Source organism: Temnothorax longispinosus, chromosome 11, assembly GCF_030848805.1.
Source record: "Temnothorax longispinosus isolate EJ_2023e chromosome 11, Tlon_JGU_v1, whole genome shotgun sequence".
Classification (NCBI taxonomy): Eukaryota; Metazoa; Arthropoda; class Insecta; order Hymenoptera; family Formicidae; genus Temnothorax; species Temnothorax longispinosus.
This window is the reverse complement of record NC_092368.1, coordinates 1,941,365-1,965,232: the sequence shown is the minus strand read 5'-3', so window position 1 is coordinate 1,965,232 and position 23,868 is coordinate 1,941,365. Positions and strand designations below refer to the sequence as shown.

At 34.2% G+C, this 23,868-nt stretch overlaps 6 protein-coding genes across 14 annotated transcripts; 4 read left to right on the top strand and 2 right to left on the bottom strand.

Annotated features, from left to right (window-relative positions):
• The first annotated feature begins 375 nt into the window (after positions 1 to 375).
• On the top strand, positions 376 to 5,779 carry Srp54 (splicing regulatory protein 54). Of its 2 annotated transcripts, none has more exons than XM_071794025.1 (4): positions 376 to 532; positions 601 to 1,079; positions 1,787 to 2,570; positions 2,790 to 4,479. In XM_071794025.1, exons 2-4 carry the CDS (start codon positions 758 to 760, stop codon positions 3,169 to 3,171), a joined length of 1,488 nt encoding a protein of 495 aa, XP_071650126.1. In that variant the 5' UTR covers positions 376 to 532; positions 601 to 757; the 3' UTR covers positions 3,172 to 4,479. The 2 variants fall into 2 exon arrangements, with proteins under 2 accessions (XP_071650126.1, XP_071650127.1); XM_071794026.1 differs by adding an exon at positions 5,641 to 5,779 and having other exon boundaries at positions 402 to 1,079; positions 2,790 to 3,118.
• On the bottom strand, positions 3,235 to 6,825 carry LOC139822378 (dual oxidase maturation factor 1-like). The gene is made up of 10 exons (XM_071794027.1): positions 6,401 to 6,825; positions 5,864 to 5,921; positions 5,634 to 5,768; positions 5,350 to 5,451; positions 5,121 to 5,274; positions 4,713 to 4,924; positions 4,246 to 4,362; positions 4,050 to 4,147; positions 3,850 to 3,974; positions 3,235 to 3,469 (listed from the first exon to the last, which is right to left on the bottom strand). Exons 1-10 carry the CDS (start codon positions 6,557 to 6,559, stop codon positions 3,355 to 3,357), a joined length of 1,275 nt encoding a protein of 424 aa, XP_071650128.1. The 5' UTR covers positions 6,560 to 6,825; the 3' UTR covers positions 3,235 to 3,354.
• An 841-nt stretch (positions 6,826 to 7,666) lies between these two features.
• On the top strand, positions 7,667 to 9,738 carry LOC139822383 (transmembrane protein 208). Its single transcript, XM_071794038.1, has 5 exons — positions 7,667 to 7,808; positions 8,028 to 8,180; positions 8,252 to 8,388; positions 8,477 to 8,561; positions 8,672 to 9,738. Exons 1-5 carry the CDS (start codon positions 7,746 to 7,748, stop codon positions 8,807 to 8,809), a joined length of 576 nt encoding a protein of 191 aa, XP_071650139.1. The 5' UTR covers positions 7,667 to 7,745; the 3' UTR covers positions 8,810 to 9,738.
• LOC139822379 (uncharacterized) lies at positions 9,716 to 13,135 on the bottom strand. 5 transcript variants are annotated; one of them, XM_071794029.1, is made up of 4 exons: positions 13,034 to 13,135; positions 12,217 to 12,417; positions 11,559 to 12,135; positions 9,716 to 11,425 (listed from the first exon to the last, which is right to left on the bottom strand). In XM_071794029.1, exons 2-4 carry the CDS (start codon positions 12,409 to 12,411, stop codon positions 11,157 to 11,159), a joined length of 1,041 nt encoding a protein of 346 aa, XP_071650130.1. In that variant the 5' UTR covers positions 12,412 to 12,417; positions 13,034 to 13,135; the 3' UTR covers positions 9,716 to 11,156. The 5 variants fall into 5 exon arrangements, with proteins under 5 accessions (XP_071650130.1, XP_071650131.1, XP_071650133.1 ...); XM_071794030.1 differs by lacking the exon at positions 13,034 to 13,135 and adding an exon at positions 12,860 to 13,027; XM_071794032.1 differs by lacking the exon at positions 13,034 to 13,135 and having other exon boundaries at positions 11,559 to 11,904; positions 11,977 to 12,135; positions 12,217 to 12,841.
• A 1,182-nt stretch (positions 13,136 to 14,317) lies between these two features.
• Positions 14,318 to 18,205, top strand: LOC139821752 (UDP-glucosyltransferase 2-like). 4 transcript variants are annotated; one of them, XM_071793052.1, is made up of 6 exons: positions 14,318 to 14,514; positions 14,694 to 15,502; positions 15,971 to 16,344; positions 16,511 to 16,730; positions 16,829 to 17,048; positions 17,287 to 18,205. In XM_071793052.1, exons 2-6 carry the CDS (start codon positions 15,025 to 15,027, stop codon positions 17,579 to 17,581), a joined length of 1,587 nt encoding a protein of 528 aa, XP_071649153.1. In that variant the 5' UTR covers positions 14,318 to 14,514; positions 14,694 to 15,024; the 3' UTR covers positions 17,582 to 18,205. The 4 variants fall into 4 exon arrangements, with proteins under 4 accessions (XP_071649153.1, XP_071649152.1, XP_071649154.1 ...); XM_071793051.1 differs by having other exon boundaries at positions 14,645 to 15,502; XM_071793053.1 differs by having other exon boundaries at positions 14,319 to 14,514; positions 15,021 to 15,502.
• Positions 18,206 to 20,297: 2,092 nt separating this feature from the next.
• On the top strand, positions 20,298 to 23,523 carry LOC139822002 (sulfotransferase 1E1). The gene is made up of 5 exons (XM_071793507.1): positions 20,298 to 20,683; positions 21,105 to 21,400; positions 21,481 to 21,607; positions 22,509 to 22,603; positions 22,998 to 23,523. The coding sequence occupies exons 1-5, from the start codon at positions 20,476 to 20,478 to the stop codon at positions 23,310 to 23,312; spliced, it is 1,041 nt and encodes a 346-aa protein (XP_071649608.1). The 5' UTR covers positions 20,298 to 20,475; the 3' UTR covers positions 23,313 to 23,523.
• The last annotated feature ends 345 nt before the right edge of the window (positions 23,524 to 23,868 follow it).

Genomic DNA, 23,868 nt, shown 5'->3' with positions numbered 1-23,868 from the left:
AAAGTACATCGAATTAAAACTATAAAATACAAAACTTGCACAAAAGTTAATAATAATATATAATACATTAATAGCACGTTGCAATGAAGAAAATTGCTGCTATAATATATTTGTAATAAAATATTTGTATAAATAAAAGTAATATATTTTGTATAAAGCAGACCTTGTTTTAATAAATAGATTTTACTATATACTTTTTATACGTAAAAATTTCAATCTGATCGAGATTAGTTAATATTCCTTTTACCCTGAGAATAATCGGTACAATTTTTTATCTGAAAGATATTTTTCTGATAATATAATTTTCGATACTATTGATATATTATTAAATATCTTTGCAATACACTTTTTAATTTAAAATTTTTTTGGTTGAAATTTGAATGAGCGGCGATATATCGAGAGAGATTTGAAACAGCCAATCAAATAACGGGACGCTGCAAGTGCATCGTGCATCCGGCATCGTCCAGAAACGCGGCCGACTTCAGTTTGTTGCCGCAAGTGCCGCAACAACGCCGATCGGAGGAACGGGAAGGTTCGGACCGTAAAGTGTTTTCGCCTGTGAGAGAAGCTAGTTTTTTTCGAAACGACCTCTTGTTCCAGGGCGGCGGTGAGGTGAGGGTGAGGTTCGATAAGCGAGCGATAAGAAAAAGAGAGAGAGAGATGAGCTTCAGCCTGCCGCATTGAAGTCCGCGGAAGCGCAACGTAACCTCTATAACCTCATTCGCGTGCGAAGTCGCGGTGTTCCTCGGCCGGCGGAATGGCGGTCGGCTCGACGAAGGTGGTCCAGGTGACGAACATCGCGCCCCAGGCCACCAAGGACCAAATGCAGACGCTCTTCGGGTATCTGGGCAAAATCGAGGACATTAGGTTGTACCCTACCATCCGGGATGTCGCCGTGCCCGTGCAGTCGCGCATATGCTATATCAAGTTTCACGACCAGGGCTGCGTCTCCGTGGCCCAGCACATGACCAACACCGTCTTCATCGACCGGGCCCTGATAGTGATCCCCTACCAGAACGGAGACATCCCGGACGAGCAGCGTGCCCTGGAGCTGACCAACAATGGCACAGTTGTGCCAGGTAAGAATGCAGTTTACCGGACCGCACGCCACTGTTAATCTTCAGCAATTTCACTGTCTTAAAACTCACAATTTATTTTAACTCAATGACTAGATATCTAACTCAATGGGTCGAATTTAGTTGTTTTAATAATTTATAATTTTATGAAATGAAAACCATGTTTCTTGCCCTGGTTTTAGCCTCTCGCGTGTCTTAGCCTCATGTTCGTGCAATGTATCTGTTGTTATGTTTCAATTTTTATTTAATTTAAAATGTGTTACTTATTATTCTTGTTGTATTCATTGAAAATATTACGGTAGACCAATTCAATCATGATTAATAGTTAAACTTATTTTTGTATGTTTCAATTTAGTACTGAGGAAGGCTTAGGAAGGTCGAAACATTTACTTTATATCCATTCTATTTATGAATTAAACTTTGTAGTAATATAATAGTTTGTATTTAGCTCGTATTGTTGGTCCATTGTTCTCTCATATTGCTTTATATAAAACGAGCCTAATCTTTTAATAATTCATTATCCTACTCAAATTACAGACTAATATTGAGAATCAATATATCATTAATGTCCAACATGTTACGCCATTTTGTTTATGCTATTACGCTGAGATATATGTATATTGATCTCTAAATAGAAAACATGCTTGTTCCTATATAAAACGTTTTACCTATTTTTAGCATAGATCTGATCTGTCTTCAAATTCTTTCAGGCCTCTATCCGTCAGAACCAAAGCTGCCACCGAACGTAGTGAATGCTATCGAGGGTATTCCTCCAAATCACGTCATCACCACGATGGATCCCAAGCTAGAGGCGAATGGGCTACCAGCCTATCCGCACCTGCCGGGTCATCTGGATAGCAGACGTATCGAAGAGATTCGTCGGACGCTCGTGGTGGCGAATTTGGATTCGTCGGTGAGCCCTGAACAACTGCTGGACTTCTTCAGCAATAACAACGTGGAGATCAAGTACCTGCGTATGTGCAGCAGGGACTCGGACGCCGAGCATTATGCGCTGGTGGAACTGTCGGAACAGGCCGCCGTGGTCGCGGCATTGCTGCTGAATGGAAAACAGTTGGCGGAACGTCCGATGAAGCTGTACCACTCGACGCAGGCGATCGCGAAGCCGGAGGCGAAGAGCAACGAGGCTGCGCAGAAGGAGATTGAGGAGGCAATGTCGCGGGTGAAAGAGGCGCACAATCTCATCTCCGCGGCAATCGACCCGATGATCGGCATGCTTTCCAAGGATAAGCGGAGCAGAAGCGGCTCGCGCAGCCGTAAGTCCAGGTCGCGATCCCGCGGACGCAGTCGACGCTCGAGATCACGTAAACGCTCGCGTTCGCGCCACCGACGCTCGCGCTCCCGCCATCGGCGTCGATCGCGCTCGCGCTCCAAACGGTCTCGATCGAAGGAGCGCAGGTCGCGCAACTCGCCATCGAGACGACGCAGCAGCTCGCGCAGTCGCCACCGTTCCCGTAGCAGATCGAGAAGGTCGAGGTATAGCTGAACGATCTTCTATCTTTGTCAGCCCTCATGTTATACTCTTATATATTGCAAATCCTTATGCTCAGCTTACAAATTCTAAAAAAAGTGAAATATAGCATAGAAAAATGTTTCAGTATTGAAAAATATATATATTCAAGATGCGATTGAAGACCATATGCAAAGAGATCATTATATTTTTATACGCATTAATCATTTTTTATCTCATCGAAGGTCGCGTCGATCACCATCCAGATCAAAGGAACGGAAGAAGAGATCACCGCGCCGTCGCAGTCGTTCACGTTCACGAAGCAAGGGCTCTACATCCAGGTCCAGACGTTCGCGTTCCAAATCCAAGTCCAGATCGTCCAAGTCCAAGTACGCCTCGGACAAGTCCAAGGATAAAGATCGGGATAGGCGTAGCAAGGACAAGTCGGACAACGGTAAGAGGAGCGACAGCGATCGGGAGAGGCCCGAAAAGGAGAGTAGCAGAAGCGAGAAGAAATCCAGCAAGGAAAAACGGTCCAGCGACAAGTCGGAGTCCAAGCAGTCGGACGACAAAGGTAGATCCACATCGGAGAACGACAGCAAGGAGAAAACAGAGTCGGAAAGCTAGACGAAGACTCCGCTCACAACCGACACAGTTTTTCAAGCATCTCGTTGAATTCGATAAGCTACCTGTCTTTATCGCTATGTATTGGTATAGTAAAAAATACACGGATACATGGCATTTACATCAAGATTCTTTCGGAGTGGCGATCCATGCGCGTTGATCGAAATTTACCGTAGACTGGCGTGTTTAGGAATTGACCTTCTTTTTCTTCTTTCTTGGAATCGGCGGTGGCTTGACATTTTTCTCTTCATTTTCCGCTTTCTCGTTGCGCACTTCCATTTTAGCCGCGTTCTTAGACGACCTAGGAAAACAATCCATCGTGATCTCTCAATTGGACAAGCTTGGTCAAAAGCATCTTTAACTATTAGTTATATTAAGCTAAACGGTTTGCGAGATAAAAGTAGTACCAATGTTTTAAGTATTAATAATTGTGTTTCAATAACTATTGTAACCGATTTATAGGAGTTCAGTGTGCCTGTTAGTTTAAATAATTAATTGATCTGATTTATTACAATACATTAAAAGTATTGCAGTACTTTTGCCCAGGATTGTATAAAAATCGATAAACAATAAAAATACGGGTATAACACATACGACCTATAAATCACGAGCAAAATGTATTCTCTTGAAGAATGTAATCTGAATTATTGCTAGGTTTTTTTTTTTAGTAAGCGAGCGTACCCTGCGATCTCCTGGTTTTCGTAAACCACCACGTCGTCGTAGATTTCCATCTTCATGGGAATTGGCGCGCGGAAAAGCGACTTCTTTTGCACGTTTTTTATGGTCGATCGTCTCTTTAGCACTACCTGCAACCGTTATATTTTTTAATTAAGTTGTCAATCTCTTTATCCTGGAAACATTTTTTTTATGATTTTCGTCACCATTCCCGTGTTTTTGTCTTGTGAAGAAAGCGAAGTCATTTCCATCGAGTCATTCATGTGTACCTTACTACGCAGCATATCGTCCACTTGACAGCTTCCTGTCGATTAAGACAAACGTTTACTTTTTTAAAGGACCTAGAAGTAAAACGCTTCTGTGACATTTTGGTAGAAACTATTAGAAGGTACAATTGCTTACGCATTATACATTCGTCGTACTGGCCGAGAGGGTCTATTTGCAAAAGCGTAGATAATGTATTAGGATGACGCAAGTCCATAAATATCATTATAATCGCCAAAAGAACGCAAAACAGACCTGAAAAGAAATACATTGAAGATAACGCGGATGTCAAATATGTCGTAGAAATAATGTTATCAATGTGCTAAATTGAACTTTGTTTGGAAAAAAATAAAGTGAGTAAATACAGTCTTATTTCTGTTCAAATTAATAATTAATTTTATTAAAATCAATAATTTACAAATAGGAAAAAGACAGTAATTAAGAATATTAAATGAAAGAATAAGAGGATCCCAAGAGTCGAGAATATCAAAAGTATAATGGATAAATTAAAAAATCAGCGTCCGAAGGGCTCAATATTCGCCAAACTGAAGCTGTCAAATGAGATCTACACGTGAATCCGGTCAATTTAAGTAACAATTAATCACCACATCCGCAAGTCATCCAGAAATGCAGGCCCAATGTCATCCTAATGACGCCATCCTCGAAGGGAATCACAAGCGGAGTTGGATTGTGCACGCAGACCCACACGAGACAAGTTAACAATTGTAAGCCGCCGATCAAACCGATTAGATAAGCAGCGTACCGGCTCACTGACTGCAGGAATATGTTAGCCAGTATCCAGCAGGCGAAGGCAGTCCTGCGAACAGTTCAGAATTTTCACGATAGACCATGTTCATTGTTGAAAACAATAGTTTTTTTCTATTTACAGAGTAAATATTTATAGTATCAGTCGAGAAGTCGATCTTCAAAAAATAGATACAACATTTTTATATAACATGAAACTTAAATTTTTTCTTTCTACTTTTATTTTTGCTTATATCTTCTGTACTGACCACAACAAGATGTGACAATACCACCCGGCGGTTCGATAAAATCTCCCAAATCGAATGCCCTCCCCATCGATAACGAAATACTCGACGATCCATAAAATTGGAATGGGCAAACCCTTTCGTTGGCCTTCACGGAAGGTCCTCTGCAGCAGTCCAGCTACAGGAAGTTCATTAATATTATTTAAATGCTCTGACCAAGCGTGATGAAGTAATGATTCGCAGCAAATATTACCGTAGGGCCCAAAACCGATTATGCCTTGATCCCACGTCCAGGGAAACCTTTCGTTGTAATTGATCGTTTCTTTTGCGAGCGGCGTGCCTTCTTCCGGTTTGGCTGAGAAAGAAATTCTTTATTTATGCAAATTATGCATCACACTTCGGCAAATCAGCGAGTTAAAAAGAGGATTAAACTTATTTTGGATAAAATCGTATTTCTCCTTGAAAATCATCCAATGAATTTTTGTAGATATATATGTGCAAATGTATCTCTATTTTCGACTCATTCTTTTAAATTACCTTTCAGTGTGACGTTCACCGATCTGAGCCCAATTTTGACTGCCATATGAGCATCGATTTCGTGACCTATGCCGGCCCGATAGGGCGTTTTGCTTCTCGTGCTGCCGTATTCCCATTCTTGACCGAAATTTTCTACTGCAAATTCATAACGTTCGACATACAGGTGAATTAATATATCTGATAATATAGAACAGATACCGAAAAAAAATTTTGTTTTAAAATATTTATACCTATTAACAAGCACCCAATGGTAATGCTGAAGCCGATCTTTATAGTCATGTAGATGCTCTGTACGATACAAAAATCATTTCATTAGTATGAGAAGTTTAAGGAGTTTATAGTGTACAAGTGAAGTAAGTTGAGATCAGAGAATGCAATCAATACAAGTTTCAAGTTAAAATTAAAATTAATTGTAAGAATTTTTTAAGTAATTTATATTTACATATACATAATTTTTCTATATTCTATATTTTAAAATTTTATTTTATGAGATTATTCTGAAATAAAAATATAAGTAAAATATAGTTTGTGCGTGGTATAATTTTTTGATATGATATACGTCTACGGTGTGTCTATGAACTTAGACAAGTATATTAAAGAGTGTTTAAAGAAATTGTTTTTATTATTTCAGACAACTCCAATAACGCACAACGTGAGAAAGGACAGGTTTTAAAAGCATCTGAAAGATATTCACATTCCTCAGAACGTACGTGGTGTTAAGTCTTAGTAAAAAGTCTAATAGTCTAAAGCTGAAGCTCTGTACTTACTTGCCTCTTCCGATAGCCCGGTATGATGCTAATGTAGGAAATCGCGATGATCACGAAAACCATGATCAATATGGTCTCGGTCACGTCCACCGTCGCCGGAGTATGATACTCGGGGTATTGCGAGGGAAAACCCTCCGATCGTCCGAACTGAAACCACATGAATGCACCTATTTTTTCTCAGCGACGTAAATAATTTAAAATAATTTATTATTTTAGGTCCAGAGAAGGTCGCGGTAGAGGAGCGTTTAACACGTTTAACACTACGAACTAGTATATATAACTTATTTGGGAAACCCGACGATGTTGCGGTTTTATCTGAGTTCCTTTTCCGGCTATCCTCATGCTCGAAACTGGATGATTAAAGCGTCAGCTTTATCGTATAGCTAAACTTCCGTATAGTTGCATGAATCTATATATATATATATATATATATATATATATATATATATATATATATATATATATATATATATGATCGCATAATTATATATATCAATATCAAATAAAATAATTCTTTGTCACAGATCTCTCGAGACTTTTCAGAAATTCTCGAGAGATTTACGAATTTTACTTTAATTGTAAGTATTTATATTATTATTATATACTTTCGACAAGCTCGTTGTTTAATTATCATAATAATTGACGTTTGTAATGTCGAAAAAATAAGCAATTGAATAGGCAATTCGGATATATAATTAGATCATTCTTAGTAATAATTGCTATAAATAAAATAATGATTTTATTAATATATATAACATTCAATAATTATTCTTATATTAATATTAATCATCAAAATACTGAAGAAAATTGTTCACACTTGCGATTCTTCATATTCTCGTTCGTAATAATTGTATTCGTGCTTATTTGGCGTTCATAATTGTTTCATAATTTCAACATGCTCCATATATTGTATTAAAATATTCACACGTTTATATCTTGGCATAGTTTCTAGCTTTCATAATTAATTTCAATAACAAACTCAATAAAGCTAGGAGCAGGTAGGCTAGAACGAAGAAAACGAACTTAAAACATTAAAAACAATTTATATCAATTCATCAATTTGTTGCAAAGAGCAATATAACAGCAAAATTCTACAGTTGTAAAAGCTTTATTGTAAAAGAGTGGTGGATAAAAATGATTTATGACAAAATTTATAAAAAAATGATAATTTTAAAATTTCTTGCGCGCTACCGCTCGATACTTAACTCGATCTCGATGATCGATCTAGCGCGCGTCGAAAGCGTGATAATCAACTCTCACGTGTACGCGACACGGCGCGACGTCAGGTTAGCTTAGCCACTTGTCATTAGGCACTTCTCTCGTCGTCGGTTCTAATAACATTTACATGTTATCATTTTCATGTCGAGCTAAAGCAACCCTTTCGACAGGAAGTGCGAGCAAGATGTCGGTGAGTCCCTGTATCTTATGTTTTTCTTACAATAAACGTTTATTCTTAATTAATCGACATTTCCATAAGGAACGCTCCAAATTGTTATTCAAGCCACTCAACTATGAATAAGCAGGAATTAATTTAAAAATAATAAACAAAATCAGCAATCGCCTGTAGACCAGTAAAATATACAGTGTTGTGTCTGAGTATCTGACTTGTATCTGGTATTTTGTGCAGACGAAGAAGGGTAAGGTGTTGACCAAGGGAGCGAAGCAGATAAAGGAGGAGAATGTCTCCACGCTGAGCTTCTACGTCTACATGGCCCTAGGGGCAATGGGAATTCACTTTGCCGTGACAATGCTTCTGTTCGAGTTCACCGTGCTGACAATAGTAAGTCTCGTGTCCAATGGACAGGGCACCGCAGCCACGAAATCCCTTAACGATGTGCGTTATCGTTACAGAGTCTAACGGTATTCTCCGCAATTGTGTATATAGGCAGCTATCAATTTATGTCGTACATGGCTCGCGCCACGTACTCGGAATCCGGTCAGCTCCTGGACCCCGGGGTCGATCTCAACATGGAAGGTGGCATAGCGGAGTGAGCGTTGGTTGCAATAGATAATCCTTTTATCGCTGTTGTCGTCTTCCGTTGTTCATTGATCGAAGTATCATCGTTCTGTTCACAGACACGTCAAAGATTTAATTATACTGACGTCCGGAGTACAAATCCTGTCCCTCATTTCGAACTATTTCTGGTTATTGTGGCTTTTGGTAAGCATCTTGGCAATTCTCTCTTACATATTCTCTTTATTTAACGTTACAAAAAGCCTGCGTATACATGGAATGTTTGTCATGTTTGGGTATTTTGGAAATCCCTACAGGTACCATTGAGAGGGTGCTGGATGCTCTGGAAGCAGATTTTGGCTCCTTGGTTCTTCGCTCAGCCACAGGAACAAGCTGAGATGACCGAAAAGAAGATGCGCAAGTTAGAGAGGAAAATGGCGAAGCGACACCAATGAAAATTCGTCGTTGCTGTGCAATAAGAAAATTCCATTGAATGACAATTATTGATTTAACCAGGGGACGGGTAGTAAATTCAAGAAACACCGGGAAGAGAAAGAACGTTAAGATTTTTTTCTCAATATCCAGCACACATCGAGATTGTGCGGTGGGTTCGGCATGTACGTAGGATAAGTATTAAGTGTGGAACGAGACTGCTCTCGAAAGTTTTATGAAAATGTACAAAACGGAAAAATAATTTCATAGGACTAGGGAAAAATAGCAAATTGGGAGAAAGATTTCGTCTTTGCCTCTTTGCATTTCCGAACAATCTCAGCAGACTGCAATGTTCTTTACACGTCTAGAAAAATCGAGACGCTTTTTTTATTCAGTAATATTTGTGGATTTATTCCTATATAAGTCGAAGGGGCAACGCTAAATTATTATTAGGAAGTTAAATGTAATTATGTGTATTCATTTAAGATCACATGAATTTATTAATTATTATTAACTTTATCGACTTATATAGGAATAAAACTGTTCCTACGTATCTCGACGTTCGTTTTTTATCTATCTTTGTTAATGTAAATGATTTTTGTTATGCTAATGTAAATGACCTTTTTTACAATTATAACGATAATACTATAGCACGCTCAGTTTTTTAAATCTTCCACTTCCGCGTAAGAATTTAGTAAAAGAATCAAGTAAAAGATAAAGTGAACAGGTGCCTTCGTGGAAACGATGATAACGAATAACGTCAAAATACGCATTCAGGTGATGGATAAAAATCGAATAATGTAATGAATGTAATACTTATGTATATTGATGTTTGAAAATTCAGTCGTTCTCCTTCCAGTGCAAATGGATTCAAACCAGATTACGATTAATCGGTATTATATATCGATTATATTATTCAACGATATAAATAAATTATTTGCTATTTATTAAATTGTGGAAGTTGATGTATCGACGCGCATCACAGTTGCATTTAAATCTATCGTATCTTACAGTTACATCTTTGTTTGGGAATGAAAACTTACGTTTAGCGATTGGCTTTGTTTGAACAGTTACATACTTATTTATATTAATCGTTGGGCTCTATTCTATACATTGGTCGCGGAATGTCTGTATAATGCGCGATGAATTTCAACCCTCTTTAAAATTAGGCCAACGTTTGTACTTTAACGTCTAACGTCAAACACGTTCGTTTAATTCACAGCTTTTGTTTTGGCTTTTACGTATGCACACATGACTGTCCAGTGAAATTCGCAATTCGTTTATAATATTTATATTAATAACGTTATTTATATTGCAATAGTTGCATTACCTAAACGAGCAGATAAATTATTCCGAAAGGAATTTTTCGTGAAGAGACCGTGCAAATAAAAGGAAGGAGCAGAAGGCTGTTTTGAAATTGGAAGACTGTATTATTAAATAGGAAACAGTAATGAAAAAGAAAATTGGAAAGCTATTATATTTAAAATAGTTTTCCAATAATAAAATAGAGAATCAAAGTGTCAGAAAAGGAAAACTGATTTATCTCTATGTATATCGCGAGAATAAATAAGATTTTTTAAATTCTAACATCGTAAATGCAGGACTAAATCAAGAGTTTTAACTGGAATGTCCCAAGATCTCAGAAAATGCTTAATCATAACTACATTACGTACAAAATTACCGTGATTTTAGTTGCATGAAAGCATAGTAAGGTACATGAAGAATAGATTCTTCATGGTAAGGTATAATTAAATCTTAAAGAATCATTATTCTCGTGTATAAAAGTATCATATGAAGCCTTGAGAGCGGTTTCAACACTATAATGATAATAATAAAAACTCTTAAAAGGTTCAGTCAAATGCGAATTTCACGATAAGTCGATTTCACTGAACAGCAGCGTTGGGCACCGTCAAATTATAGAATCGAGCCATTTACAAAATGCTAGATTCTATATTTGGCCGGCAATGAATTCTTTGCAATTGGAATAGCCAATATCTGATCTCGAGATATTTTAAATTAAGGAAATCTAATCTTCTTCTGCCTTGCTCGGCTGATCAATGAAGAGATATAGTTAAGATCTAGATTGAAGATATCTAAACTTACATCTCTCTTCACAGATTTTATTACAGATGTTACATTATGCTATATTATGGAATCGATTAGCAACGATTATACATGTGAGATGTATATATATTATGCAAAAATGTTTTTAAATTTAAATTTAGATCGTTGAAACGTGAGTGCTATTAATTTTTTACCAACTAAACGTATTGTCTGTTCCAATTGCTGGGTATCGATATATGTATATAAAGACTATAAGATGCATATATCCGGATACAAGACATCTTGAAATGCATCGTGAAACAATCCTTATACGTTATCGGTATCTAAGCCTTTCTTCATCCTGTAATCGTACTCCGACTGATAACTCGGTGGATGATTGTGTTGGTGCACCCCTGTTGGCATGAACGTCTCGGCGATCACCGAGCACTTGCCGCGGCAACCGCGATGCTGCATCGCGCAACGATAGTGCGAGCTGTTATTCGCTTTGGTACGAGAGGTCATGTTGTACACGTATCCTTCGTGAACCAGTTGCGGCTTACCTCTGGCGGACAGTCGGTAGATTACTGGCTCCACAGCTGCAAGTTTCCATCAATTTTCTTTTTATTAAGATTCGTTTCGCGAGAGCAACGATCAAGCGATTGATTCAATACAATATCACACAACCAGCAAATTAATATCTAACGAATAACGCAACAAAATACCATATACCTGATTGTAGTAACGAATTTCTTTCCAAATTTTGTTCATTAGACAACTCAATTATTTCTTCACTATTATTAATAGCCTCAGTGGTCTCGTTGTGTCTGATATCCTTTTCACTGTTAGAATCATTCGCATCTCTTTCATTGGTATCTGATAAGAGACAGATATCGTCGTCTTTGTCAACATTTGATTCATTCCTTAATTTCTTGACCGAGTCGTAATCATCCTCGGCCATGCGTTTCTTTCTCGTTCTAGTGTTCCTCTTGGCTATCCTGTGAGAGTGCGCGGACTTGTCCGCAGCTTTGCTCACGCTTCCTTGCTCGCTCGGACCGTCGGACAGGGCAGTTATATCCTTAGAATCGTGCGGATGTGATATATTGACGTAATCATTTAACATTGGTATGATTTGTTCCTCGCAACCCACTAATCCGCTTATCTGCAGCATCTTCGCCACCTTCAGTAAAGTAGGCAGGTCGTCCTGTTTCACGTTCACCTCTCCTTGATACATGAACTTCAGCAGAGACGTTATCTCCTCGTACTTTACATCTTTCAGTATTATCACCGGATGTTGGCAGGGATTCTCCTGCGAAGCAAGTTGAGCTGTTACCTAAATACAATTTTATTTACGGAACAGTCATAATAATACAACGACAGCGAGTCATACCTTGAATATGTTCTTAAAATAAGGACTGCACACAGAGAGAACCAGCTTATGGGCAGCCAACAAACGTCCCTCGACGGCGATTGTTACGTCGACCAGATCATTCTCGCTCAAGTGAGAAAAAAAGCCAGAAGTCAAGTTGCTGGAAAAGTTGTTCCACCTCAAGGAGACTTCACTCGACGAAAATATCGTGGCCATATTTCTCTGCATCCAAATAAGTAACCTTTAATAATCTCGGCTCTTTAATTCAAAGGATCTCTTGATGATTTAATGAAAAAATGCAAATATACAATATTTGTAGCTTTCACGGGGTGTGTACACCTTGAATTTAATTTTTGGGTTAGAGCCACGTGTCTGAATGAGTATCAAATTGCTTCTCTCTGACGAACTGAAATGTTCATCGGGAACCATACAAACTCAAAGTGCGAATATAAAAACAAATGCAACAATACTGTATTAAAAATAAAATATTAATTAAGTTTAAAGTTTCTCGACGTGTGTTTATAAAGGCGATCAACTTAATAATATGTTAATAATAATAATACATATTATAAATACATTAATTAATATAACATTCTTATAATAAATATAAGTCAAAGCTCAGAGGATTAATTCTTGAAAATGGTGATAAAAAAATAATATATACTATTTTCTCTATCTCGACTCGGTTATTATTTCACTAATATATTAATTCGTGTATATTTTAAAGTAATTGTCGTTTCGAACGTCAGAAACTGTTCAAATGAATATATCTCAATTATTTAGGGGGAAAACGCGATGGCGATTTTTATCGTCGGATGCGGACAACAAAATTCACTACCTGTCTATTAAAACTAGATCAGTGATTAAAACGTGGACTTCGTAAGCGAGGACGCACCTATTTCACGGTAACTGTCAAACATTTCTGTCACGGAAGAGGAAGCAGAGAGAAACCTGAGAGAGGCCATCAGAGGCCATCCCGGCCTTTTTCGTGTGTTGCATTTTCCGACGCGCCGCCTATGTATATGTGATGTAGAGTAAATTAAGATGACGATGTAAATGAAACTATTTTATTATTTAAATTTGTGCAGTGTTTATTTGTGCATTGTATATAAAGAATATACCAAGGAATAATTCTATAAAATTAATTTATAAATGTCAGCCAGAGAATGAGAAGGAGACAAACTCCTTCAATGCCGGCTGATTAACAGCGCCAGCAGACAATTATAACGTTACGGTCGATTACGAATCATTACGATCGTTAATAAGAGCGCGTTAATATAGAAAAAAAAATAAACAACCACGTTCGTTAATAGAATCTTAATTAAATTTAACTTAATAATTTTGCTTTTAATTTCTCAGTGATACGCGTAATTAATTTATTCGTCCAAGAATTATACAGCAATTATACAGATAGAAAACAGAATTAATCATCAAGAATTTTATGTTAATCGCGTTTTAACAATTGTCGCGATTATATCTCACAATCAGCAAATTCTGGACTTCGATAGTATAATGTAGAAACACGAAACAACAGAAGTTTAAAAACCCATCGATGACTCGATTAATCAATTATTTATTAATGAATAGGCAAACAATATTTAGTAGTTATAAACCGAATCGCGAACCGAACCGCGAACCGAATCACGAATCTTACTTTAGATATTCAGTGAGATATTCAGATTTCATCTGAAAATGACGTGAGATCCAAAGTGAACGTGTGATTTCTTTACATATATAATTAGTATTGCAATCAATATATTGAATATATCAAATTCTCACGCATGTAATATTTGTCTTTACAAATTTTTATATATATAGATACATATCTATTTAAATATTTCGTATAATGCAAATTGTTATCAAAATTATGTTTAATACGACATATCAGAAATACGTATCGGGAGAATATATATCAGAAGTTACGTTCTCGTTTCAGTGCGCACTTGATACATATTCATATATAGTATTACTGATAGCAATGTGACACATGTCACTGGTTTCAAACGTTTTATGAAAGCATAAATTTTAAGAATTTTATTAAAAAATATTATTCAGAATTGTTATCTTTCAATATTGCTCCACATAAATGTAGTGGGGAGCATACTATGGTAAGATAATAAGTTCTCTTTTAAAGCTAGGGGAAACCGGGACTAAAAGTCACACGGGTAACTTGTCACAAAGTTTATATCACTTAATAGATTGAGTGGAATATTCTTCATAGTGTACGTTGCTCCTATCGTGTTAGTCGGGTGTACGAAATAGCTCGCTTCAAAAACATCGCATGTGATATTTACGAGCACTTTTTAAAAATTGGAGGTCGTGAGTAAATTTTTCTTGCCTCTATTTTTATTGTACGTAATTGATACGTACTTGATAGATAAGAAAAACTTCGTACCAATAATTAATTATTTCATCTATTTTGGGGAAACAAATAAGATCTGCTTTTTAGCTAAACTAGTGTACACTACTCTGTACTCAAGTGAACTCTGTACTTATAGTGAAATAGGTATATGATTGATATTTGGCAAAAGCAAGAAGAGAAGTTTTAGTGCAGTCTAGTGCAGCAAAAGAAAAAACCTATTTGCGGAATGGATTATTTGCTATATCAAATATACACTTTTGAAAATAAGCGCATTGCAATATTGCTCAAAATTTAATTGCAATAAATATTTCGTGCGTACAAATCATTATATCATTATTAATAAAGAAATATGTGAACTTTATACGAATAAAAAAATAGAACAATTATACAAATAAGAACGAATATTTTATTGAATTATCATTGATGATAATTAAGTTTACTATGCTCTGCTTATTATTGACAGTAAAATGAAACCGATTGCTGAAACGATATTTTGGATAAGCTTTTTACACATTGCGGCACCAGTAAAAACTGCAAGGATCTTGGTGATTGTTCCAATACCATCCTACAGTCACCAAATTTGTTATCAATCATTATGGATCGCTTTGAGCCAAAGAGGACACGAAGTCGTCCTTATAACAACAGATCCGATCAATGATCCTAGTTTAACCAATTTGACAGAAATCAACCTCCAATCTAACTACCACATAATAAAATTAAATTTCGCCAAAAACGTTATAGCGGGGACTCATACGTGGTTAAGTACATCACGCACACTACTATGGGCTTTGAGTGGAGATATAGCAGAAAACACTTTTAAGCATCCAAAAGTACGTAAGATGTATGCACCGGATAGTGATAAAAAATTCGACTTAGTAATTGTAGAAACTGTAAAAATACCTAGCTTCTATGCCTTGGCGCATAGATTTAATGCACCTCTCATAGGTAAGAATAATGATATATATGAAATTATTTTACAAATGTTTTATTTAAAATTCATTTTATATTAGCGAAAACATTGAAGAAAGCCATAAATTATTTCAACTTAAAAATTTTTAATATCCTGTACCTTCGTACACTTATTAAATCCCATATTATTTAACTTATTTACTTTACTTATTTATATTCTATTTAAATAAGTTTTATGTCCATAAAATTAGTTAAAAAATATAATGTCATTATCCACATGGTTTAATGTCAAGATATTTCTTATTCTCTGTCCATCATCATTATATAATCCAAAGAAACATAAAAGTTATATAAAATATAAACCTGAAAATTAGCCTGATTATTTTTCATGTATTTTGACATGTGCGTATATGTTTGTAACGATATTATTTACACAATTTTCTAAACTCAAATCTTGTTTAAATTAGTCACGTTTACACAACTTATTCTATAATTTATTTACAGGTGTGTCATCATTTGGATTGCGTAATACACTTTATTATCTACTCGGTGCACCTGTTCTGTCATCACATCCTTCGAATTGGGAAATGGAAGATGACACCGGTTTAAATCTGTCATTGTGGCGGAGGATAAAAAATTTTATTCGTCAGTGGTATCACATATATTGCTCAATAAATTATTTTTACCCTAAACAGCAAGCGATAGCAGAAAAATATCTCGGAAAAAATAATATACCAGACATAAGAGATATGGAAAGAAACATGAGTCTTGTTTTCCACAGTCAACAAGAAACTCTCTCGTTTGTTAGACCGACAATGCCTAATATTTTAGTATTTGGAAATTTTCATATTTCAAAAAAACCCGCGGCTTTACCGAAGGTAATCATTGCTTTCAAACGTTTCAAACTATGTACATTCTTAAAAATTCGTTGTTTAAAAAATTATACATTTTATTTGCTTTATATTTAAAATCAATTTCCATATGCACAATATATTTTTTCTTCTCAAATGTATGTATATAAATCAAATAATTATTTTGTTTCAGGACTTGAAAGAATTTATAGCAGATGCACCGAATGGATTTATCTATATGAGTCTAGGCACAAATGTCATGACATCAATATTTCCGGAGCATGTACGAAACGCATTTCGAGATGTATTTGCAAGCTTGCCATACAAAATTGTATGGAAATATGACAGCGAATTGTCAAATAAAACTGACAATATCTATACCGCTAAATGGGTTCCTCAACAGAGCATTCTCGGTAAATGTACAGTGCCATAATTTAATCAGATTAATAAAAATATATGTTTATACGTATCTCTTCATTATAGCCATTTCGCTCCGTCTTTCATTTTGCAGCTCATCCAAACATTAAATTATTTATATATCAAGGTGGACTTCAAAGTACAGAAGAAGCCGTTTATTATACAGTACCACTTTTAGGATTACCAATAGTAGGTGATCAGTACATTCAAGTTAACAAAATGGTATCTTTAGGAGTTGCAAAACGTTTAAATATTCTGGATATATCAAGAGAAAATTTGAACGCATCCATAATAGATATATTGACCGATAAAAGGTAATCATTTTTTTTACATAAGCATTCTCTTGTGTTATATGTCACTAATTATTTTTGTAGAAATCTAATTATTTTAAAGAAATGTCTAATTTTATACGCAACATTATATCTTACACATACAAAATTCTCATATAATTATAATCAAAATGCAATTGTAAAGTAATGCATTTTCTTTCATATAAGATATATACTACTTTTCTTCATGATCTTTTTATAGAAAATTATTAATTTTCTCTAGATATAAAAAAAGAATGCTCGAAGTTAAAGCACTAAATGAAGATAAACCTTATGATCCTTTGGAGCATGTAATTTGGTGGATTGAATTCGTCATTCGTCATAAAAGTGCTCCTCATCTTCGTAGCAGTATCGCTCATGAACCTTGGTATCAAAAATACGAAATGGACGTTATAGCGATTTTATCAATTGCCATATTTGTAACGTTATTTTGTACACTAATAATTATTTATAAATCGTTAAAAATAATATTTAATCTTATGGAAATATCAGTAGTTACTAAGAAAAAGATTATTTAACTTTTAATATGCATAGCATAATTATATTAACAAAAGAATTAAAATATCAAAAAATTATTTAAATATTCATATCTCAAGGGTTTAATAGATTAAATATCAGATTTTCGTATTTATATCTATAAACAATCAGACATGGTTTCCAAAACTCAAAAATTGAAAAACAAAATTTATTTTAAAAAAAGAATAAAAAAATTTGATGGTAGCCAGTGAGTTACTTATTTGTTAAGATATTTTTAATGTCACTATGATTTGCATTAATCGCAGGGATTTTCTTGTTCTATCCAATGTTTGTTATAATAATTATATTATAAATCGCTATAATAGAAGTGTTAGTATAAGAATTTAAAATATTTACTGTACATAAATACAAAAACATTGTATTTTTTTGTAGGTTACAAACATATCCTACCTATAATTTCATATTTCTTATTGTTACTTTACTTTGTCTTAAGTATACTTAATAATACATACACACATATATATGTATACATTAGAAGTACAAAACTTTTTACAAAAATTGGTAATGTAAGCTGTTGCAGAATATAAAATTTGTATAATTTTTTCTCCAAGGCAAAATAATTAATACAAAACACACAGAATAATTTTTATTACAGCATGTGATCTCTTATTTATATTGATCTCTACCCTAAAAAAATAACTTATAAAGTCCGTTAATTACTATTATACAATATGGAATTTTTTAGCTCTTAGATGAAAAAATGTTCCAAGTTCTAAGAAATAAAATTTTTAAAAATCTAATGTTTTTTGAACGTTCTGTATAGTAGCTTAAGAATTTTATTAAAAATTATGACTAAAATTGATAAATGAATAAAACAAATCTAATAACAATTCTTATAAAACAAAACTGTAAAACTGCCATCCTATATTTCGGGGTCTTATATGTATCTCACATTTATATATAACTAGACATTTTTTTTAATATATCAAAAACAGCATAAAACTTTGAATAGAAGATTCAAAATTCTACAAATTATATTAAAAATAGCCTACAAATTTAATGGAAATATATTTAAAAATGGAGAAAATCTATAATAAATTATCACTCATACGTGAGTAACGTTACGTAATTTTTTTTAAATTAGAAAAACTAACTTTTTTGACATGTTTTCTTGAATCAAACATAACATATATCATCAACCTATTTATTTATCATCAACCTTGGTGGCGTGTGTGACCCATGGTGCCCCGAATACACTTAATATAGAAAACGGTGAAACGCGCGTAATCAAAAAAATAATTAATACATGATTATCTGTAGTGCAGTAAAATAACAAAAGATGCTAGAAAGTTACACCTACTTTCAAGTACGTGTATATTTTACTACAAAAACAACATTGAAACATTTCTAAATGGTTAAAAAGTTATTTACGCATCACGAAAACCATTTGTGTCACATGCGTCTCAAGACTACGGACTTTGATGACTGCCACCTAGATACGAAGTATGGGCAACGAAATAACTGTCACATGATACTAGTTGAATCAACCTAAACATTCTGGATTACCTTAAACAGTCAATGACCCATGGTACCCCGTGGCTCATGGTGTCTCGGTTTCCCCTAAATGTAAATGTAAAGTATGCCATTTCAGTGACTTTTCACTGATTTGGATTTAGAGAGTGCGCATTACATGACTTAGTCAAGTTTTTCTTTCTGTATATGTTGAACCTCTGCAGAAGTTGATAATAAAAAATAATTAGAAAGAAATAATTCGTAGAAACGTATATACGGAAAGAAAAACTCGACTAAGTCATGTAATGCGCACTCTCTAAATCTAAATCAGTAAAAAGTCACTGAAATGGCATACTTTACATTTATATTTACATTTACACTGATATCAGTGAATAATCACTGAATATGCATTCAGTGCTAAAAAAATATGCAGTTACATAAAAATCCGATCTCTATAATAGTTATTATATACAGAGGGTGTAATGGGATTTATGGGACGTACTTTAGGGGGAGATAGGTCTCACTAAAAGAATTAAGTTTTGTTAAGAAACCCGTGTCCTTTGACGCTGAGGAGCGTATCTTCGTTTAGAACATCTGTGAGATAGTCAATCGGTCGTAGGACAGTGGTGCAAAGCGCCCTTCCAAAGTTTCCGTAATTATTATTTTACATTATTTCTATCTAATATTCTTGAAATATACTTCCGATATCTTAAACAATTTATTAAATTTAAGAAATGTGAAATATAAGAATTGATTTTCTTCTAAACGCCTTTTAATTGAGATTAGCAAGATCCCAAGCAAAACAGTTATGATGAGGTCAAAGTGACGTTAAAGTGATTTTTAAGCGATGAATAAAGTCGTGATAACGTCATTATGAGTTTTATCATGTTCTACCTAGAATCGTTACGTTTTTCAGGAAGGAAGAAGAAAATACGGTAATTTGGAGAAAGTTATGACCGATTGACCGATTGACCGATTGACCTAAATTCTTGCAACCATATTTAAATAATGTATTCCATTTAAATGTCTACGAAATTACAGATTCTGCTCGATTTCTGTCGACAATCTACTATCAGATTATATCAACAAACTCTACGGACAAAACACGAGTTTAATGTAAACGTTGTTGCAATTAATATTTGAGCAAATAATCTACTACCAAACTGAGAAACATCAAGTGACCGTGAAATAATGAGAAGTCATTGAGAATTCAGAGAAGCCGCCGGTGGAAAAGGAAAGTCCCCCACACCGCATCAATTCACGCGCGAAGTTCTCATTCGGAGATTTGCTCGCGCGTGTCAAGCTGGTGATCATCGAGGCTCTCCGTCTCTTATAACTGATCGCGACTGCAAATCATAACAATCAGCTAACTGTCGAGTTTTGAACGATCGACGATCAGTTGGGAAAGGAATAAGTGACGAAGATGGCCCGAGAACCCCCGAAGTACGAGCTTCTGCCGGAAGAGAAGACGAGGGAGATGCTGAAGCTGTTTAAGGGCGAGAGGACTGGCTTTGTGCTCGTTGGTCCAAAGAAATACTTTTTCCCGTTTAGATATATTGAACAGGGTGCCGGCTTCTATAATTTCGAAGCCAGGCCGGATGATACGTGGATTTTGTCACATCCCAGATCAGGTCAGTATATTGATTGTCAATAGTGATTTCTTGACACGTAGATATTTCTAGCGTGACAATTAATATTCTATAGACGCGAACGATAAAACATGAAGATTTAAATTACATAAAAACATTACGAAGATATTCAAATTTAATCGGGCTTATTTTTTATTTAACGTCCTAACTTTTTAGGCGTCTTTTAATTAACGTTTTAATTATTTTTCAAACGTTTTATCCTAATTTTCTTCAAAATCATTTAATTAATTCTTCAACTTTTTAAAAATTATTTTTAAATGTTTCTTAATTAAATCTACGCTAATGTATTCTATTTATTTCAATCTTTTAGAATTTTATTTTGAATTGTTTTAATGAGCGAAAAGATAAATTGTTTTTTTTGAAACGCGATAAAAGAAATTGTTGCTACTTTTGTTATTTTTAGGAACTACTGTGACGTCGGAGCTTATCTGGCTGTTGGCTAACAATTTGAACTTTGACTTGGCAAGAAAGCGTCTACTTACAGAGAGGTTTCCATTTCTTGAATTTAGTATGTTTAATCATCCTGAAGTTACTCGTGAATTTTTGTCAATGAATAAGGAGAACATTGCGAAGCAAGAGCTATGTCTGGAGATAGCCAAGCCCGGTTACGAAGTTATTGCCAAAATGCCGTCGCCTAGATTCATAAAGAGCCACTTTCCTTTCAGCATGCTTCCTGGACTTTTAGATGTTGGTTGCAAGGTAATAACTGAATGTAGAAAATTGAGGAATTTATTAGTATAATAAATGTCTTTATGACTTTGCGACGCTTTTTTCGAAAGGTCGTCTACGTTGCTCGCAATCCGAAAGACGTTGCAACCTCTTGGTATCATCTTAATTGTGCCATAAAGACTCAAGGATATATCGGAGATTTTGCCACCTTTTGGAATTACTTTCAAAATAGTTTGAGTAAGTAAAAGATGTTTAGAGAAAGCAATAAGTGTTTTTCATTTCTCTCTGTGTCTTATCATAGATATTTGTATTATTTAACACTTCTACGGATGCCGAAACTTTTCCTGTAAGTCTTGTCTAGGCGATTGATTTGTTATATATAATAAGCATTGTTAAGGAGTTAATATATAAATATGAAGCAAGAGATAAAAAAATTTATAGCAGAATCAATGTTAAAATCACAAATAAAATTTTTTTTTTAATTTAGACGAAAATTAATATAATAAGGGTTTTAGAAATAGTTGAATATGAATATGAAGTCGAACGTTCAAAATTTTAAATGCCGAATCCACGCACAATGTAGCAAAAATTTAAACACTAAAATTCTAGTAAATTTAACAAAGAAAAGACTTTAAAATAAAAAACTTAAGAAAAAAAATTCAAAATTATATTCTTGTGCTATAGAACATTAATTTCAGCGATTGGCTCCTGATTTATGCAGTTAGAACTTGTTGCCTTTCAACAACGTTCTAACCAATTTATACAGCAACTAATATACAAATGAGTAAAACACATTATGTATCTACTTTCCTTTCGTCAAATTTTATTCTAATCTTATGAACAAAATTACGTACAATTAAAAGAAAGGAAAAAAGTATTAGTCTCCAAATTCGAATAGCTTCATCTTGCAAACTATTCGGAATGACGCATGTCTGAGTAAATCTTTTTTTTAGAATGACCTATATATTATGACTTCTAAAAAAAATCATTGATCTTTCCTTTTGAGGCATTTTGTATATCTGCTTATATTTCTGACCAAAAAATGCATTTGCTTTATATTTATTTCTTTAGGAGAGGGAGGGGGGGGAAAAGGTAAAAATTCTTAATATAATTTGTTCTTTACAATTTGTTCTTCAAGCTCCCTGGAGTCCATATTGGGCACATTTAAAAGAGGCCTGGGCCTTGAGAAATAACAAAAATCTCCTATTCATGTTTTACGAGGAGATGACACACGTAAGTATTTTATTTTTGCTCTCAATGTACCAAATATACATTTTTAACACATATTCAATATAATATTTTATGAAATAATCTCTTTATTTTAATTTTTAAAAGTGATACGTTGTATGAAATAAACTCTTCTGTTTTTCTTTCTTTATTCTTTCTTATCTTAACCATTTAGTGCATACAATGTTAAAAAAATGTTTTATGATATACTGTAACATATTTTGAATAATGAAAATAATATGATTATAATTCATCTTTTTACTTCAAATATTTAAATTTCAAACTGAACTCATATATTAATTAAATAATAACTTTTTTTGTTAAATAATTAACACCCTGTTGCTTGCTTTTTTGACTTTTATATGAGAATGTAGAGAAAATTGAGTTAAACGTTTTCTAGGATTTTCCGAAAGCAATTAAGAAAGTAGCGAAATTTCTGAATAAGACATACACTGACGAAGAAGTTAGCAAGGTTGTCGATTATCTGGACATTAAGAATTTCCGGAACAATCCGATGGTCAACTATTCTGAGTTGAAAGCTTGTGGGATCATCGCCGAGGAAAGTTTTGTGAGAAAAGGAGGCACCAATTGGAAAAATATATTTACTGCGGAAATAAATGCGAAGGCAGACAAATGGATCGAAGAAAATCTCATAGATACCGATTTGCGTTTCCCATTTTTCAACAATAATAACAAAATAAATAATAAGAATTAAAAAGTTGTCAAAAAATCAAAAAGATTTTAATCTCTAAATAAAGTTTAATTATTTAATGAATGTACATATTTTACGCATTTAATAAGAGGAATTTAATCGAAATAATTACACACAGAGGGCTTATAAGAGTTAATAGATATTGATAGTGTCAACTATGTACAGAATACTGATGTTACATATTGTTCAAATAAAAGATAAGCAATATAATAAACGTTACTGTCATTAATTAAAAACCTTTTTAGCAAAATATAATCGACAGATATATCATTTAGATAAAGCTATAATTTTCTAATAGGCTACGAAAACACATCACAATAAGAGTGATAAATATTTCATAAATTTTATTTATTAAATATCTACAACATAAAAAATGTTTGAATAACTTACTTTGTTCTTTTTTTGTTTATTACTTACGCCAGGTTTTTATGCTTTATTATGGTTTGAAGTTCGTCCTAGTGCCCGTCTACAATAGGTGTTTTAAGCCCTAAGCCTTAAGAAATTGTTCAATCACAGTTGAATTTGAGAAGAATAATTGACTGTGATTGGTCAATTTCTT

Bases quoted from the DNA above. Each gene is read 5' to 3' on its own strand.
- Srp54 (XM_071794025.1), top strand. From the start codon at position 758: ATGGCGGTCGGCTCGACGAAGGTGGTCCAGGTGACGAACATCGCGCCC. The intron at 1,080-1,786 runs GTAAGAATGCAG...AAATTCTTTCAG, and splicing joins CAATGGCACAGTTGTGCCAG to GCCTCTATCCGTCAGAACCA. The intron at 2,571-2,789 runs GTATAGCTGAAC...ATCTCATCGAAG, and splicing joins AGCAGATCGAGAAGGTCGAG to GTCGCGTCGATCACCATCCA.
- LOC139822378 (XM_071794027.1), bottom strand. From the start codon at position 6,559: ATGTGGTTTCAGTTCGGACGATCGGAGGGTTTTCCCTCGCAATACCCC. The intron at 4,925-5,120 runs GTCAGTACAGAA...AACTGTTCGCAG, and splicing joins TATTGTCACATCTTGTTGTG to GACTGCCTTCGCCTGCTGGA. The intron at 4,148-4,245 runs GTAAGCAATTGT...CTTAATCGACAG, and splicing joins GTACGACGAATGTATAATGC to GAAGCTGTCAAGTGGACGAT.
- LOC139822383 (XM_071794038.1), top strand. From the start codon at position 7,746: ATGTTATCATTTTCATGTCGAGCTAAAGCAACCCTTTCGACAGGAAGT. The intron at 7,809-8,027 runs GTGAGTCCCTGT...TATTTTGTGCAG, and splicing joins GAAGTGCGAGCAAGATGTCG to ACGAAGAAGGGTAAGGTGTT. The intron at 8,181-8,251 runs GTAAGTCTCGTG...TTATCGTTACAG, and splicing joins AGTTCACCGTGCTGACAATA to AGTCTAACGGTATTCTCCGC.
- LOC139822379 (XM_071794028.1), bottom strand. From the start codon at position 12,423: ATGCAGAGAAATATGGCCACGATATTTTCGTCGAGTGAAGTCTCCTTG. The intron at 12,136-12,216 runs GTATGACTCGCT...CTTGCTTCGCAG, and splicing joins ATTTTAAGAACATATTCAAG to GAGAATCCCTGCCAACATCC. The intron at 11,426-11,558 runs GTATATGGTATT...GGAAACTTGCAG, and splicing joins AAATTCGTTACTACAATCAG to CTGTGGAGCCAGTAATCTAC.
- LOC139821752 (XM_071793052.1), top strand. From the start codon at position 15,025: ATGAAACCGATTGCTGAAACGATATTTTGGATAAGCTTTTTACACATT. The intron at 15,503-15,970 runs GTAAGAATAATG...ATTTATTTACAG, and splicing joins ATTTAATGCACCTCTCATAG to GTGTGTCATCATTTGGATTG. The intron at 16,345-16,510 runs GTAATCATTGCT...ATTTTGTTTCAG, and splicing joins AACCCGCGGCTTTACCGAAG to GACTTGAAAGAATTTATAGC.
- LOC139822002 (XM_071793507.1), top strand. From the start codon at position 20,476: ATGGCCCGAGAACCCCCGAAGTACGAGCTTCTGCCGGAAGAGAAGACG. The intron at 20,684-21,104 runs GTCAGTATATTG...TGTTATTTTTAG, and splicing joins TTTGTCACATCCCAGATCAG to GAACTACTGTGACGTCGGAG. The intron at 21,401-21,480 runs GTAATAACTGAA...TTTTTTCGAAAG, and splicing joins TTTTAGATGTTGGTTGCAAG to GTCGTCTACGTTGCTCGCAA.